General features: G+C 44.3%; 3 protein-coding genes across 3 annotated transcripts in view; 2 read left to right on the forward strand and 1 right to left on the reverse strand.

Annotated features, from left to right (window-relative positions):
- Nucleotides 1–181: 181 nt before the first annotated feature.
- SARC_02544 (hypothetical protein) lies at nt 182–3216 on the forward strand (the record flags this gene model as incomplete). The annotated part of the gene is made up of 5 exons (XM_014303675.1): nt 182–246; nt 375–579; nt 1611–1880; nt 2327–2569; nt 2902–3216. 5 exons carry the CDS (start codon nt 182–184, stop codon nt 3214–3216), a joined length of 1098 nt encoding a protein of 365 aa, XP_014159150.1.
- An 812-nt stretch (nt 3217–4028) lies between these two features.
- On the forward strand, nt 4029–7138 carry SARC_02545 (hypothetical protein; the record flags this gene model as incomplete). Its single annotated transcript, XM_014303676.1, has 5 exons — nt 4029–4095; nt 4443–4551; nt 4922–5017; nt 5811–5959; nt 7035–7138. The coding sequence occupies 5 exons, from the start codon at nt 4029–4031 to the stop codon at nt 7070–7072; spliced, it is 459 nt and encodes a 152-aa protein (XP_014159151.1). The 3' UTR covers nt 7073–7138.
- A 1276-nt stretch (nt 7139–8414) lies between these two features.
- Nucleotides 8415–14891, reverse strand: part of SARC_02546 (DNA topoisomerase 6 subunit A) — a 7154-nt gene continuing 677 nt past the window's right edge. Inside the window, exons 2-10 of the mRNA XM_014303677.1 lie at nt 14089–14290; nt 13188–13296; nt 12705–12795; nt 12177–12311; nt 11614–11721; nt 10834–10919; nt 10115–10260; nt 9061–9196; nt 8415–8751 (exon numbers count right to left, since the gene is read on the reverse strand). Of these exons, the coding sequence (XP_014159152.1) occupies nt 8574–8751; nt 9061–9196; nt 10115–10260; nt 10834–10919; nt 11614–11721; nt 12177–12311; nt 12705–12795; nt 13188–13296; nt 14089–14290 (1191 nt within the window). The 3' untranslated portion in view covers nt 8415–8573. The remainder of the gene's footprint in view (nt 8752–9060; nt 9197–10114; nt 10261–10833; nt 10920–11613; nt 11722–12176; nt 12312–12704; nt 12796–13187; nt 13297–14088; nt 14291–14891) is intronic.

The following is a 14891-nucleotide window of genomic DNA, read 5'->3' on the forward strand; positions in this document are numbered from 1 at the left end:
GTATACTATTATATATATACTATATATACTAATATATATATATATATATATATATATATATATATATATACATTTATACATATATACATATATATAGATATATATATATATTCTACATATTGTCTGTGTCTCGCATATTTTCAAGGAGGCGGAGGAGTCTGGTACACCAGCTAGTGATTGGATGTTTGGCCTAAATATTTCCGAGTTTTGTTGCAGAGGGCTAGATAAAGACACGCTCAGTAGAGAGTATATGGATATACATATGCATATGCATATGTAAATGTTTATGTGTAAATATTGTCATATATCAGAACCAGCTATACGTGCCTTTTCTTGCACTCGCTTAAAACATGAATCCGTCACACACAAATCAGTTATGGCTCGGGGAGGAGGAGCGACGAGACATGCCTCAGAACACTCCTCCGAAACCTCACCTCCCAGGAAAGGAAAGAGTTGCAAGATAAGTCGGACGTATACGGGTCTTCCTTCATTCACTGGGTGAGCCGATGGGGCTGCCCTGAGACCGTAGGCAGTGTGCTGTCTGTGCGGAAGGGCGATGCCAAGCTACGTGACAAGCAGGTGTGCATGGTTACCTTGGGAGTGGGGGCGTCCGTATGTATGTATGTAATTGCGCTGAGCTTTGGGTCTGTCGGGATTATGCGTGTAGGAGTGCAATCATGTGCTGTTATGTGAGTGTGGATGTTATTGTGCTTTGTGTATGCTGTGGTACCATATGTATACATTTGCGCCATTGGGCAGTGTGTATTGTGCGTAGGGTGATGTGGGTCTGACTGATGGGCAGAGTCTTTATGCCTGTGTGTGTGGATATAACGTGTCGGCCTGCAACTGTCATGTGACTGAGTATCGTGTCTTGCGTATTCATTCTTATTTGCCTTACCACGCATTGCGAATGACGAGTGCAAGCCTGTATTGATGCTCAGTATATGCTTCTGGTAGCTTGTGAATCAGCGTAGTGGTATATGCAGTCTAGTCTGATATCTGCATCCCTAGATGCATATCGGCAGCTGTACGCATGTGCAAACTGTTGATTTTATGTTTGTTATGATGGAAGAGTATGGAGCTAGCCTAGTACGCAGTAGCCCAGGTAAATGTTGTCAGTGCGAAGTGTAGCTCCATGCAAGGAACATTTTGAAATAGAACAATAGTTGTTTTTTCATTTGCGTTCGTGTCTAGAATCTCAATCTTGCACGAGGCGTACAACTCGCTTAGCTAGCACAGAAAAGAAACCAACTAGGATGGTTTCAAGGTCAGGTTAGCTATGGTTTAGCTATGGTTCGTTTCAGAGAAGCATGTATCTCTGTGCATGTTGGGCGTTCAGGAAAAAAGCACACGTGCACATGTGTGGGTAAGGGCACACTCTTCGCTTGACCTAGAGAGGTGAGCGACGGGTGCTAAAGGGAGTCGCTGTACTTGTCTGTGGAAGTCGACATCTATCTCAACAATCCCACACAGTGCAAGCGACACCTCCTGAACTCATACTAACGGCTACATGTCTTGCTGTCACTGTTACGACTCCTTATTTATATCTAAAGTTCTTCCCTGCCTACAAGCCCACTTTCTCACTCCTCCCTATCCCATCTCACTCTCAGGGCATCACCCCACTGCACGTCGCCGCGCTGGGTGGACACACACTGTGTGTGCAGCAGTTGATAGACAACGGGGCGGATGTGCGCGCTCTTACCTACCAGACACACCACACGCCCCTGCACTATGCGTGCATTGGTGGCAGTGTGGAAGCCGTGTCTATGCTGCTGAGTAATGGGGCGGAGAGCACGAGCGTGTGTCTGCCCTACAAACGCACGTGTCTGCATATAGCCTGCATACAGGGCCACACAGAGGTGGTGGTGCGCTTGATACAGGTACTGTCGTTGGGCTGTTTGTGTGGGTGTGGTGACTAGTACATGCCTGTAGGTGTTCAAGGCGGCTTGAGTTCTTAGTCCCTACAACGTTGGTGTTAAATGAAAGACGTGGCAATATTTTGAGCACGAGTGAGGTATTCATCCGAGAACACGACCAAGATGGAAAACCTTAAGAGAGTGAACTCAACATTTATAGTATAGAGATTCATAGCAGAATATCCTTCGCAAGCATAGAAATCTATAGCAGAATGAAACCAGCAAATATTAACTATGGCAGAAAGTACTCAACAGATATAGACAACTACGACATAATGCACACAGCTCTATTGCAATTTCTTTCTAACACATCCCTTTTCTTTATCTAGAGAAACGCTTGCCCCGAATTCATCCGTCACCTACGTACGTACACATTCACATTTTAACACTCTCGCAACGCTAACACACAGGAAAACGCGACAGAGCTAGAGTTGAACTACATTACAGTTGAAAGCACCGATACCATGGATAGTATCGAAAATAGCAGTACCACGGGGAGCGCAAATTATATCGATTGTATCGACAAATTTGGCCTCACACCTTTAGCCCTGGCCATGGCTAAAGGACATAGTCAAACAGCGTTTAAGTTACTGAGTCTCGGTGCGGATATCAATTGCGGGATCGCGGGTGTGGTACACGACGAGGGGTTCGAGGTGTGTTTGTGTTGAGTGCGAGTGTGACTGTGTTTTGAATGTACTGATTTGTTTGTGGGTACTTGAGGAACATGTGGACCCCGTGTTTGGAGTGGTGTTCGATTGAGGTCATAGCCAGCGACACTAGAGGCACCAGTTACTCTGCTTGCTGGGGTTTGTCAACATTAGCCTATTAAGGCGGATGTGCGAAAGTACTTTCATGTTTCGACACGAAGTTATACCTAAGTACGAAGAAATTATAACTCGAAGAGAATATTCCTGTATGCGCTGGAGTTCTGAGAGATCACGTTACCCATACTCATGCCCTCTCTATCAATCCTCTTGTCCCGTAGCCATTACAGCATAGCCAAGAAGCAGTCAATGGCATCACACTGTGGCACTGCGCGTCTGCAATGAGCGACATAAGTGTGTTGCAAAATATAACACAACAGAGCGAGGAATATGACGGGAGTGAAGCCGCCGGGGAGTGGGTAACGAAATGCGACGGTCAATTACGAGCACCGCTGCACTATGCTGTTGTTTACGAACGGGAGGAGACGGTGGAGAAGCTGCTCAGCCTAGGCGCAGAAATTGCCTCTCTGGATACGTATGGCATGTCGGCCCTACACTATGCTGTACAAAAAGGTAATGATATTGTAAGTATATAAATTAGTGATAGTAGATACTATGAGTAGTATATAATTTAGTATTAGTAGATACCATGAGCAGTATATAGTTCTGTATAAAGGGCGGGCATGAAATGGCGAGTGATTTCTCAAGTACCATTGCAAGGTGTGTCTGCGCCTGTATTGTTGCGCGTAGTGTTTGGTCGTGTCTCTTCACTGGACCACAGCTGAATTCGTCGTAGCAATTGACACGATGCTTTGCCAGTGGCACACCATCGCCAGAATGAGTGGTGGCGAGGGGAGTGCACAACAGATGTGAAGTCGATCTATCGCATATTGTCCCACCAGATCTGTTGCAGTCTCGACAGAATACATTTACATGTCTGATTAGCAGGAATACAAAACGCTGCTGTAGCACTCTATCCGCGGCAAATTCGATGTATTGTGTAACGCTCAACGCAAAGGGCTACACGATGCAATCGAGTTTGTAAATATTGCAGGTGTAAATACCTTAAAACCACCATTTTGGTCTTGAAGCGACAATTGAAAGAAAGCTGAGTGGAGACGTGTTGGTTGATATATCGTCACCAGATGCTTAAATGATGGGGTGACAACGACATCTTGATTTAATCCAAAGCAAAAAAAAAAGCCATAGCAAGGATCGTGTAGAAGGCTACATTTTCACACCTCCTGATTCCATCAACCCTAAAATCCCTCAGAAGCCATTGGCAGATTCGAGTGCAGTTGCTATCACGAGCCGTTGTTGTACACCTTATTTATGCTGGCCACTTACCCTGTTTTTACTGACCGCTCATTTTGGGCTATATCTATCAATGGTTTATCATCCAGGCAATATGGACATTCTGCGGCTCTTAACGGAGTCTCTACTAGGGGACAGCGAAAGTGATGGTGAGAGCGATGGTATGTGTGAAGCTTCCCAACGGCTCATTCTATGTGTCTAAACAGATCTTGTGTGATTCTGATAGAAACATTGATTCGCTTTACACCTTGTTTTCGTGTCGGGGCGATTCAGTGGGTTATTTCCGTGTCTAGCGTTCTTCTTGGAGCTCTGAAGTAGGGTTCTTCAGAACGATGTGCAGTAGTTGTATTCATCTTCTCATCACAAATCAGCAATTCCTCAAGGGTGATCCAAAATATCATACTTCTGGCTGAAGAAAAAGAGTTGGAAAAATGAACTCTCCCGCTTATAGCACACCCTCGCATAATACTTACTGACACCGGCGGCCTTCTATTTTGGTCTGGCGTAGATGATTCAGATGATGAGGATGTACAGGAGGAGAATGACGAAGAGGCGAATAAAGCAGCAGAACTCAAGTTAGTCCTTTTAGAGGGCATTCCACTGACGCACGTGGCATGGTAAGCGTTGTCAATCTGTTAGACTGTTGTGTGTTTGTGTGGGAGTCGAGTTCGGGATGGGAGAAGGTGTAATGCTTTCTAGTCATCTTCATGGTATATCCGCTTGATAAGAGACGCTTTCCGTGCAGCTGAATGCAGATATTGATTACCATATCAACGAGGATTTCTTGGTTTCTTTCAGATTGAGCGCACGTACGTCAGTTTTCATTGTATTAGATAAAATCATATCTGTGCATAGTAGTCTGCTCGGTTGCAGATAAAAAAGCATGGTGTTCGATTTCTCCATTTACATGCATTTAACATATATACAGTGAGAGTGAGTGTCTTTTCTGATAGACGTAGCCGTACTCACTCTATATCATATTTGTAGCGCATACTGCGATAGGGCGGGACAGCAATACGAGGCGATCAACCTTCTCCTAGAGGGAGGAATCGCTAATTTGGCAGACACGGATAAATATAAGCGGTAAGTGCTCATCTGTGCATTGCATATTCGTGTACAAGCCACGATGATTGTGCGCGTGTATGCATGTTATAGCGCTGAATTTGGGTTTCGTGCCAAGATAGTGCAACATCACAAGTAACGTTTGTCAGGTAAGTCAGTTCGCGGATATTTTTGTTGACAGGCATTCGGTGTGCTCGTTAAGATTACTTAGCGTCATCGCACAATGTGATAAAGCAAGACAACCGAAGACCAGACTACATATGAGCTATTTTATTCGGACAAGTTCGGGGTTTGTCCGATTCTCGGTAGCGGCCAAAGATTTTCTGCTGACTTGAGGTACTGCTGTAGAGAAGGGTCCGGATAAAACACTACAGCATGCGCCGGATAAATTGCTAGTGATTTTGTATATTTATACACCTAGTGCTTCGGTTTGCACCCGCTCCCCATTTTGCAGTGGCTCAAAATGGCCCTCAAGCGCAACGTATCCAAAATCGACGTGTCAGCCAAGTCTCAGCATAGCAATGGATTCTGAACTCCAGAGCGAGATACATAATATGTGTTCGACTATATTGTACTAAACGCAGCGTTAACGTACATGTTGTTATGTGCGAATATATTCTACGTCGTGACTTTTTGTCTTCCCAGACAGGCAACGTGAAAACCAACATCAGGACACAGCCAAACATCCCCGACACGATCTATGATCGCCCTGTATTGGTATACGGTATGCTCGTCTCTGCACATCACAGGAGAGGGATTTCTTATGCATCTACCCTACTACTTACAATTGTATGTAACATCGCCAAACATACAGCACTGCGGCGCACGTGGCAGCCTTTAAAGGAAAGCTGGGCTTCCTGGAGAAGCTGTATGACGGCGAAGCCGATATCCTGCAAATGAAGGACTACACCGGCCGTACAGCATTGGATGTGGCCATACTGAAGGGCCACACTCACGTTATAGGTACTCATCACCAAATACTTGTGGAGTTATAGTGGGGATGGAAGTTTGTGTGTGCGGAAAGGCAAGTATAGCGCGGGTACTTATTAAATTAGGCTTGTACATGTGTGTGCCATTCTGTGTAGTCAGCGATCATATTATTTCCTATCTAAGTGTTGTTGTGTTCATCATCTCATATCGAGAAAAGTATATATATTTTTTGAATATTGATGGTGGTATGACCCGATTAACTCACTCCTGCAATACGTCGAACACCGAACACGCACGAACATAACACTGCAAGGCGTTGATGACCTGTTCTATATCATGCAGCGAAACTTTAAAGAAAACGCCCATTACCACATCAGTACGTGTTTCTCTCTTTGACAATTTTCAAGAATAGTTGGCAGCGACTGTCAGTAATGATTGGTGGTGACTTTGCGACTGTCATTAATCAAGTGGTGACTTTGTGGCTGTCATTAATCAAGTGGTGATGACTTGGCGACTGTCATTAATTAAGTTGTGATTACTCTGTGACTGTGGTTAATTAAGTGATGGTAACTTTGCGACTGTAATTAAGCAAGCGGTGATGACTTTGCGACTGTCATTAATTAAGTGGTGGTGACTTTGCGACTGTCATAATTCAAGTGGTGATGACTTTGTGACTGTCATTAATTAAGTTGTGATAACTTTGCGACTGTCATTAATTATGTGGTGGTGGCTTTGCGACTGTCATTAATTATGTGGTGATGACTTTGTGACTGTCATAATTCAAGTGGTGATGACTTTGCGACTGTGATTAATTAAGTTGTGATGACTTTGCGACTGTGATTAATTAAATGGTGGTAACTTTGCGACTGTCATTAAGCAAGTGGTGATGACTTTGCGACTGGGGTTAATTAAGTAGTGGTGACTTTGCGACTGGGGTTAATTAAGTATTGGTGACTTTGCGACTGCCATTAGTTAAATTTACGTGATTAATCATTTAATTAAAGACGATTAGCAGGACACGTTATACGAGAAAAACGAACGGTGTCTTTTCTCGGATTACCATTTCAACCCACACTCATGCTTAAATTGTCTCTCATCATCGACACAGATTGGATCAAACTTCAGACTGAGACCGACCCCAGGTGACAAGCCATCAACTAGAACTGGACTCGCACTTGCTGCGCCTTCAGGTCATGAATGATACGAATGCAGGGCCACTCAAAGACAATGGTAGGGCCATTGACTCTCATGGGTGATGGTGATGGACTCTCAAGGACGATGGTAGGGCCATTTTACTTTCAAGGACTAAGGTAGGGCCATGGACTCGCATGGGTGATGATGATGGACTCTTATGAACAATGGTAGGGCCATTTTTCTAGGACAATGGTAGAACCATTTTACTTTCAAGGACAACGGTAGGGCCGTTTTACTTTCAAGGACAATGGTAGGGCCATTTTACTTTCAAGGACGATGGTAGGGCCATTTTACTTTCAAGGACAATGGTAGGGTCATTGACTCTCATGTGTGATGGTGATGGACTCTTAAGGACGATGGTAGGGCCATTTTACTTTCAAGGACAATGGTAGAGCCATATACTCAAGAATGTCGCGCGAAAGAGGACTCGAAGAACGCGCACTTTCATGCCATAATTCCGTAACCGGGCACGGCAGAAAACACCACAGGATGTGTAGCGCACCTGCAGACAAAGCCCAATCCCAGGCAACACACAACAGACGGCACTTTCAATCGTAGACGCCTAGCGCCCGTTAAGATACGCACTGCGTTACATCGGGACTATATGAGCGCTGCGCCGCTGCTGAACACGGTCCTTACAGAGGGCACTGTCAAACAATCCGGATGTTTGGCTATAGCATACCTAAAGTAGTAAGTAAGGACCACCGGCCTCCAGAGGCAATGACACAACGCGATGATTTTCCGAGCGCAGAGGATCGTCCGCATACCCGTAGGCGTATAACAAATCCTGTGATTTGATTTTTTTAATTTGTACTCTTGTCGGATTTTGATTCTGAAAAAGTTATAAATTTCGGACAACGCTTGAGCCTCAAGAATGCGAACAGCATGAACAGCTTGTGAACCAATGAATATTGAGCTTAAGAGCCTTGCAATTCACTAGTCCATGCGCCTATCTTTTAACGGCAATTGTTCAATGTTCGTAACACGCTTTACGATCTGCTATGAATATCGCAAATTCGTTTTATGCATATGAGAAATAAATAAACTGATAAAAGGTTGTTGAGTTTACAGAGAACTAGTTTGCGACAAAGAACAGAGTGAGCTGAGCCCACCCGCTACAGAGTAGTAATATAATTAGTAATATAGTACACTACACGAGAGAGCACCGAGGGTAGATACTGTACAAATCTGGTAGCATGATAATTTGCGGAGTTTTGAGGCCGGTGACTAATGATCGTTGGCTCGCTAATTTGGGTTTTTGTGTGCACTAAGTGGATAGACGGCCCACTTTGGTTTGCGGAGTTGACTTGCTTTTTATTGTGTGGCACACAGTAGAAGTTATCACTCAGGTCGAAGGATTTCTTCATATTTGTTTATTTTGCACCCACCAGTCAGGATAATCGGGTTCGCCCAAAAACCTATTCGTGGAAAGTCAGGTGCCTTTAGATAACGATCAGATCCAATCGCCGGCCCTTAACTTTTGCGGAAGATATGTTTTGCTCAAATATTGGAAGCCAAACGAAGACAAAGCCTGAATTTCGGCCTTTTGCTTTGTTTTGTTCATAAGCTCGAGCTCTTCGACCCATTTGGGATTTTTCTTCACGAAGTCTTCGTTCAGTAATTCTCTCCCGCTGTCAGTACAAGTGCAGCAGTGCATTATAATCATATCTGGATTTCAAAACGTTCGTCTGCCATGATATACTTACTTGTTTGATTGCACTAGATATTCGACAATCATGCTTTTGCGTTTCGCAAGACAATGGGCAGCTGCGTATAGCGGAATTCAGATGAACTGCCCCTTGAATGGTGACAACAGCAGATTCACTACAAACATGAGCAAACACGAAGAACCCCGTGGCTCCCAACATATGTACAAGGCAAATATTTAGACTACTCATAGTCTGCAAAGATCGATGTACAGAACTGACCATTTGACATACGTTTTCAAATCCGACTCCGTCATATCCAGCCGGCACTCAACTGGAATATTGTACCGCTCTAGGTCAGACGGTCGTACGCCTAGCCATTTGATGTCCGCTGTCGTCAGATGTTCGGAATCGTACGACATATTTTTGCCTGTGAATTTTATCGCGCGTGAGTAAAATAACAAATATAAATCAAAGCTATTTGCACACGCGCGTCGAGAATTACAAAGATGTTTTCTGTAGAGTACTGCTCACAGACTCGGACACATAGTCGTTGTAAGTAGGAAACTTCCTCTCATTTCTGGCGGAACCACAGTCGATTGTAATTGTTTTTATACGCAGCATCAATAAATCTGGAAGTTACTAATAGAAATGTTCGTTGTGTTACAACGTGACTCTTTTTTTGGTTATGAAAATACGTGGGTGCGGAAATGACCAGGTGGTCTAGGTGGGCATGCACCAGGCGAATCCTCAAGCGATCGACATGAAAGCATACCAACTATGAGACAAATGGTGAAGTATTAGTACTTCCCCGCTTCCTTCCAGGCTCACACCAGTACATGTCGGAACTGTAAAATATTTTGTCTCGATCACTACAGACTAGCTCTACCATGGAGAGGCTTCGATAATTGCATGATATCGAGTGATGCTTCCCTAACTTGAACACAGTAGTAGCAAAGCACAGAAAATGACTACTCCAAGAACGTAGATCATATTCACGCTGCTAGGGGGGGTAACAGGCAACGCTGGTAGAAACTAGAGCAAGGCTTTGAAATCAATAAATGCAATTGCCTTCCATCGAAAGTACAAACTGAATGAACATTTCCGAGAACAACTAAAAACACATGCGGGTGCCAAATCTAAAAAGCCCTTCTATGGGGTGCAGATAAAGAAAATCGGTGTAGGGTATGCGAAGTCAGCCATGGGATGGGTACTGCTTGGGACTGCAAGAGTACCAAGTCTCTCAAAGATGGTTTTCAAGTACAGAGCAGAACACAGCTACAGATTAAACCCAAGCTATTGAAACAACAGGGTACTACATACAAATACACGTGCACAGGCCACATACTTCCGTGCATGTAGACGGATAGAATTTTTAGGCCGTGGGGATCAGAGTCCATCAACCCCAGGATAGGTATCTTCAGAATTGTGCGAATCCTCTTGAGAAATAAGCGGGTCGCTATATCTGGTTGCCCCTTAGCTGTGATTATAATGCTGAGACGAGAGGACAAACGCCAATGCAGTGGCAATACAGGATTAGATAACGTATATTTACTGAGTGCCCGGACTGAGAGCTCAGATACACGTGGACATCATACAGGTAGGTGTGCTGACATGCTGTGGCTGAAAATCTGGGGCCAACGATGCTACTAGCAGGGTATGACTAGTTATAAACATATGCCATGATACGCGCGTACTCCTGCGCAGCTGATAGTATCCTACAATGGGCTCACGGGGTGGAATCAACCGACTATGACACATCGTGAATGGCACCGCTCCCGACAACTGACAGGTAGGTATATCTACCAGCCCAATTCCTATAGACACTGTGGCACTGAACACTCTCGCGAGTACGTAGATAAGAATGTAGGGGCATATGCATGTGATGCTATACAGATATCACCCCGAAGACCACACAGGACACTACACTACGTGGACATTAAAGATGCAAGGATATGTGTATATGTGTACAAGTACAACCCTGGTCATCCACACGAGGACGTTGGCATAGGTGCAGGCCCATTGATTTGATTATACGTATTCTGTGCTCGTTCAAGCGGTGCATACCATGGGTAGTCATTATAAAACCTGTCTTCACTTAATCGCATGAAGACTGCATCCTTTTCCACCAGAAGGACAAACTCAGCATCGCCCTGTGGCGGTGTTAAACAAGCGCAACGGCGACGTTGGATTAGAAAGCGTCACAAATGGCCTAAGCGTTCTGTGAAGGACTAAGCGAGGATTGTAATACGAAAGCCTGGGTACATCGTCGCATATATAGATTGCAATTTGAAAGTAAGGTTCTGAATCCAAAAGCTCAATCAATGCGAGACATTTCTTGATCGGTGTACGAGTCTGTTGTGATTAAAACACAGCACACAAAGAAACATTTGATCTGTCGACCAAGCTATCAGCCACTAAGGCATCTGAACGACACGATCCATAACTCACTTGCTATTTCAGTCCCACCTTTGTTTCGCACGAAAAAATCAACTCTTCAATGACATGGCACGTTTGCAAACTAATTTATAAACAGTGCACAGTGCTGAGTCCCACAAAGTATTTCAATCGAGAACGTCGCATGTTTTAAATGTGATTCAAGCACACGCATAGAGCGATTCGCGCGAAGTGCGCCCGATACGATCTCAGAAAGGGCATGTACCAACAGTGACAATGAAGTGTATAGTGGGCAACAGATCCCGGGGAGCACATACTGGCAGTTGCTATATATGACATTGAACTCAGGCATTCGGACTGCTTGGCCCATATTTTAAGCTGAGTGCATGCACAACACCATAGTACGGAATATGACACACTACACCGAAGACCGATATATAAACAACTCGCCTTAATGTCAGACACTCTGTCAATGAGACCCGGAATGACTTTCCCGCCGACACCCATTTTTGTGCAGTCGATGAGATCGCCATCGTCTCGAAATGACATCCGCCCGACCTTTCAATTCGGTGAAGGAGTACAAAGGTAAGATTGGCATCGGAGAAGGAGTCTTTTTAAGCATTCGAATCCGCAATATATCTGATGACTACATAACCTACATGCTAAGAAATATCATCGATATATATAGTAGAGTTTTATGCCATATATTCAACACAAGTATCAAAGGGACAAGCTGGTCCGGTACTGTGACTAGGTACAGAGCATTTGCTCGCAGGCTCTTGACGCATCGCGCATGAGATGCGGAAAGTATCGCAATCACGAGCCTGCGGATACGGAAGGGACTACCTTTCGTTGCCTGCATAAACTTAGTATGATCAAACCGGTCGATGATCAAACCTGGTCGAAGCCACATTACTGCAAGTCCTACAATTGTAGTACCCAACCCACACATCATAGGTACAACACTGCCCTTGTACAGAATCGAGAGCCAAAATACAGCACAGACCACATACCACAACACCCTTCTCGGATGCGACGACATTGAGACTATTCCTAGTGCATCCTATCATCGTCGCAACGTCCTCAATAATCGCATCTGATTCAGACTGTTTCGTGAATAGCTTGACATCTGTGTAGAAAAGATCTCGCTGGGATTCGACGAAAAAATTCAAATGAATAGAGGTTAGAAGCAGCTCCTACAGGCGCGCTCGATGTATCGCGATACGGATAAAAACTCACCTAAGTGCTTACGTTGGCTAAAAAAGCATACAATGATTGTGTGGTGTCACATTCCATGGCCGGCCCTAGAAGGCGAATTTGATGAATGGGATTCATGCATACAGTGATGTGGACAGCAGACCCTATAGTGCACACGGGTGCAATTTTCGGGTCGCATCAAATCAACCTCAAATTGTACAACTAACACGAAAAGAGCTACTCACCATCGTGCAGTTGAGTGATAGTTGAATGTACCAACGATGAGGGACTATTGGGTCATGGTGTAGAACAATAGATCGAATACTTTCACAGTGTACACTCACCTTGGTGATGTGGATATTCTTCGAGACAACCTCGTGTATGAGTGATAGAACCCTCGTGCTGATCGCCACCTTCTTCACTGAGCTCACATTGCTGGTGTGTCGAATGGGCAGGTATGTGATTAATGCATATATATATATATATATATATATATCATATGAAAGTAATCAACCGGAAAGGAAACCGATAAGTGTATAAATACATATATACTTGAAATGTGGAAGTAATGCACGCGTGTGCGGATGTGATGAGCTCGTGGACCCAAACCACAGTACCCAACGGTTGTATGACAATGTGCTTCATTCTAAAAGACACTTATAGATACAATCCGGACTTCATTAAGGTAGTATTCCTCAAGCAGAAGACACCCTTTGGCATGGCTTTGCGGAAACGCACGCACGCACAGATCATTGATATTTGACTTCGGGGCCCATCGTAGGGTGCATAAAATAAGTAGATCTATACAGCCCGTGCACACATTTTACCTGAAGGGCCTAGAGGACACTGCATCCTTCAACACCAGGCGATCCAGCTCAGGTATATATAATTGATTTGATGCGGCTCGAAGAGCTACACCATATTCTAGTCCATTGCCTGAGATACGTGAGGATGGATGAGACGTACATAAGCTACCGCGCGACACCCTGCGCGGATATACATGACAACTAGAAGGAATGCGGTGGCTGTCCGATATTTTCAGCTGAAAATCATCCCGGCGGAGCGAGTGAATCATAGCACCCCAATAGGTGGCCAAGACTCTGTAAGAACAATTTTTTTAGCAACAGTACCTATCAGTATATATTTGGGCACACGAGCTGTGCTACCCGGCTATAAGCGGGAATACAAATGTTGATACTTTGCTCATTCAGGCACATATGAGATATTCTTATTACACACTGCACTTCGCATATCCAGGAGAAGTTGAATTTGAAAGGCGGCACAAACTTGTCACCTAAAAAGTGGTCTTGCCCTTCTCTCGCTCTCTAAAACGGGAACGACACTGATAAAAGGATCTGAATCTCCCAAATCCAATTGTCACACAAATTTTATCTAGACAGAACCGCCAATTCCACGATGGCAATGCTATCAGAAAGGTCCGCAACCCACACACTTAACTTTAGAGAACCATTTGCAAGCTTTGCCACTTTGCAAATTGTTTATCAATTTGACATTTGAGGCACGAGCTCAACCGCTGATGTTTCCGCTCGCCGAATACACCGAGGGAGGGGAGTTCCCAAAGAATGAGCACGAGATGGATAGCCATTTTAGAATCTAGCTATTAATATTCTCACAACGTACACAAGGTATTGTATTAAACAAAAGCTGTCCACATGGGGAAACAATAACATTCTGGTATATGCTATATCTGTGGAAATATCAACAAACCTGTAAGTATTCCTTTTGCTGCCTGTACCATAATCGTCTCAATCTCATCTTTGACCTCGTCATCAGTCATTTCTTTCGCCGCTCGACCCAAATTGAGGAGAGCCAAATCCGAGACGTTGATTTTCTCAGCGTCCATTTCCACGAGTGTGCTGGCGGCCAAGCCACGCAGCTTATTCAAGTCTCTATTTAAATTCGCGGGCGTCTGGTAAGGTAAGAGTAGGTAAGAACATCGTTCTTAGCCCGTGGGTGTACTTTCTCTTTCATTTTGCTTTGTAACCTTTGTTGGTTGTAGCTATGATTGAGACACGAAGTTTTGATACGAGTATCTTACGCAGGCTTCTGATTCGATTCTATCGGATGACCACCATCGACCACCCGTTCCGAGCACTGCATACGAGCTAGGAGTAAACCTGGCACATATGACTGTTCCCCCAGCCACAGCATGTGATATATTTCCGGCATACAATTGTAATCTATATCTTGTGAATGTGATGAAAGGATCCCTGTGGTCTCGCGTTTGAACAAACGAGTATAAGTAGACCAAAGCTGGTTTATAAATTTTGCTGGCGTATGTGTGCCAGAACATCAGCGCAGGTACATTTTCACATGCGGGCCACATCAATATAGACGATAGCTATGATGGCCTATCCAAAAAAATCGAAAATCAGGCCATTGAAACCCAAGTGACTCTACAATTCAAGTTCAGTACAAACTTATCAATGTACATACAAATACACACACACAAACACACACACACAAAAACACCCAAACACACAAAAACACAAACACACTCATTGTAAATA

The sequence above is a fragment of the Sphaeroforma arctica genome (genome assembly GCF_001186125.1).
Source record: "Sphaeroforma arctica JP610 unplaced genomic scaffold supercont1.116, whole genome shotgun sequence".
Classification (NCBI taxonomy): domain Eukaryota; class Ichthyosporea; order Ichthyophonida; genus Sphaeroforma; species Sphaeroforma arctica.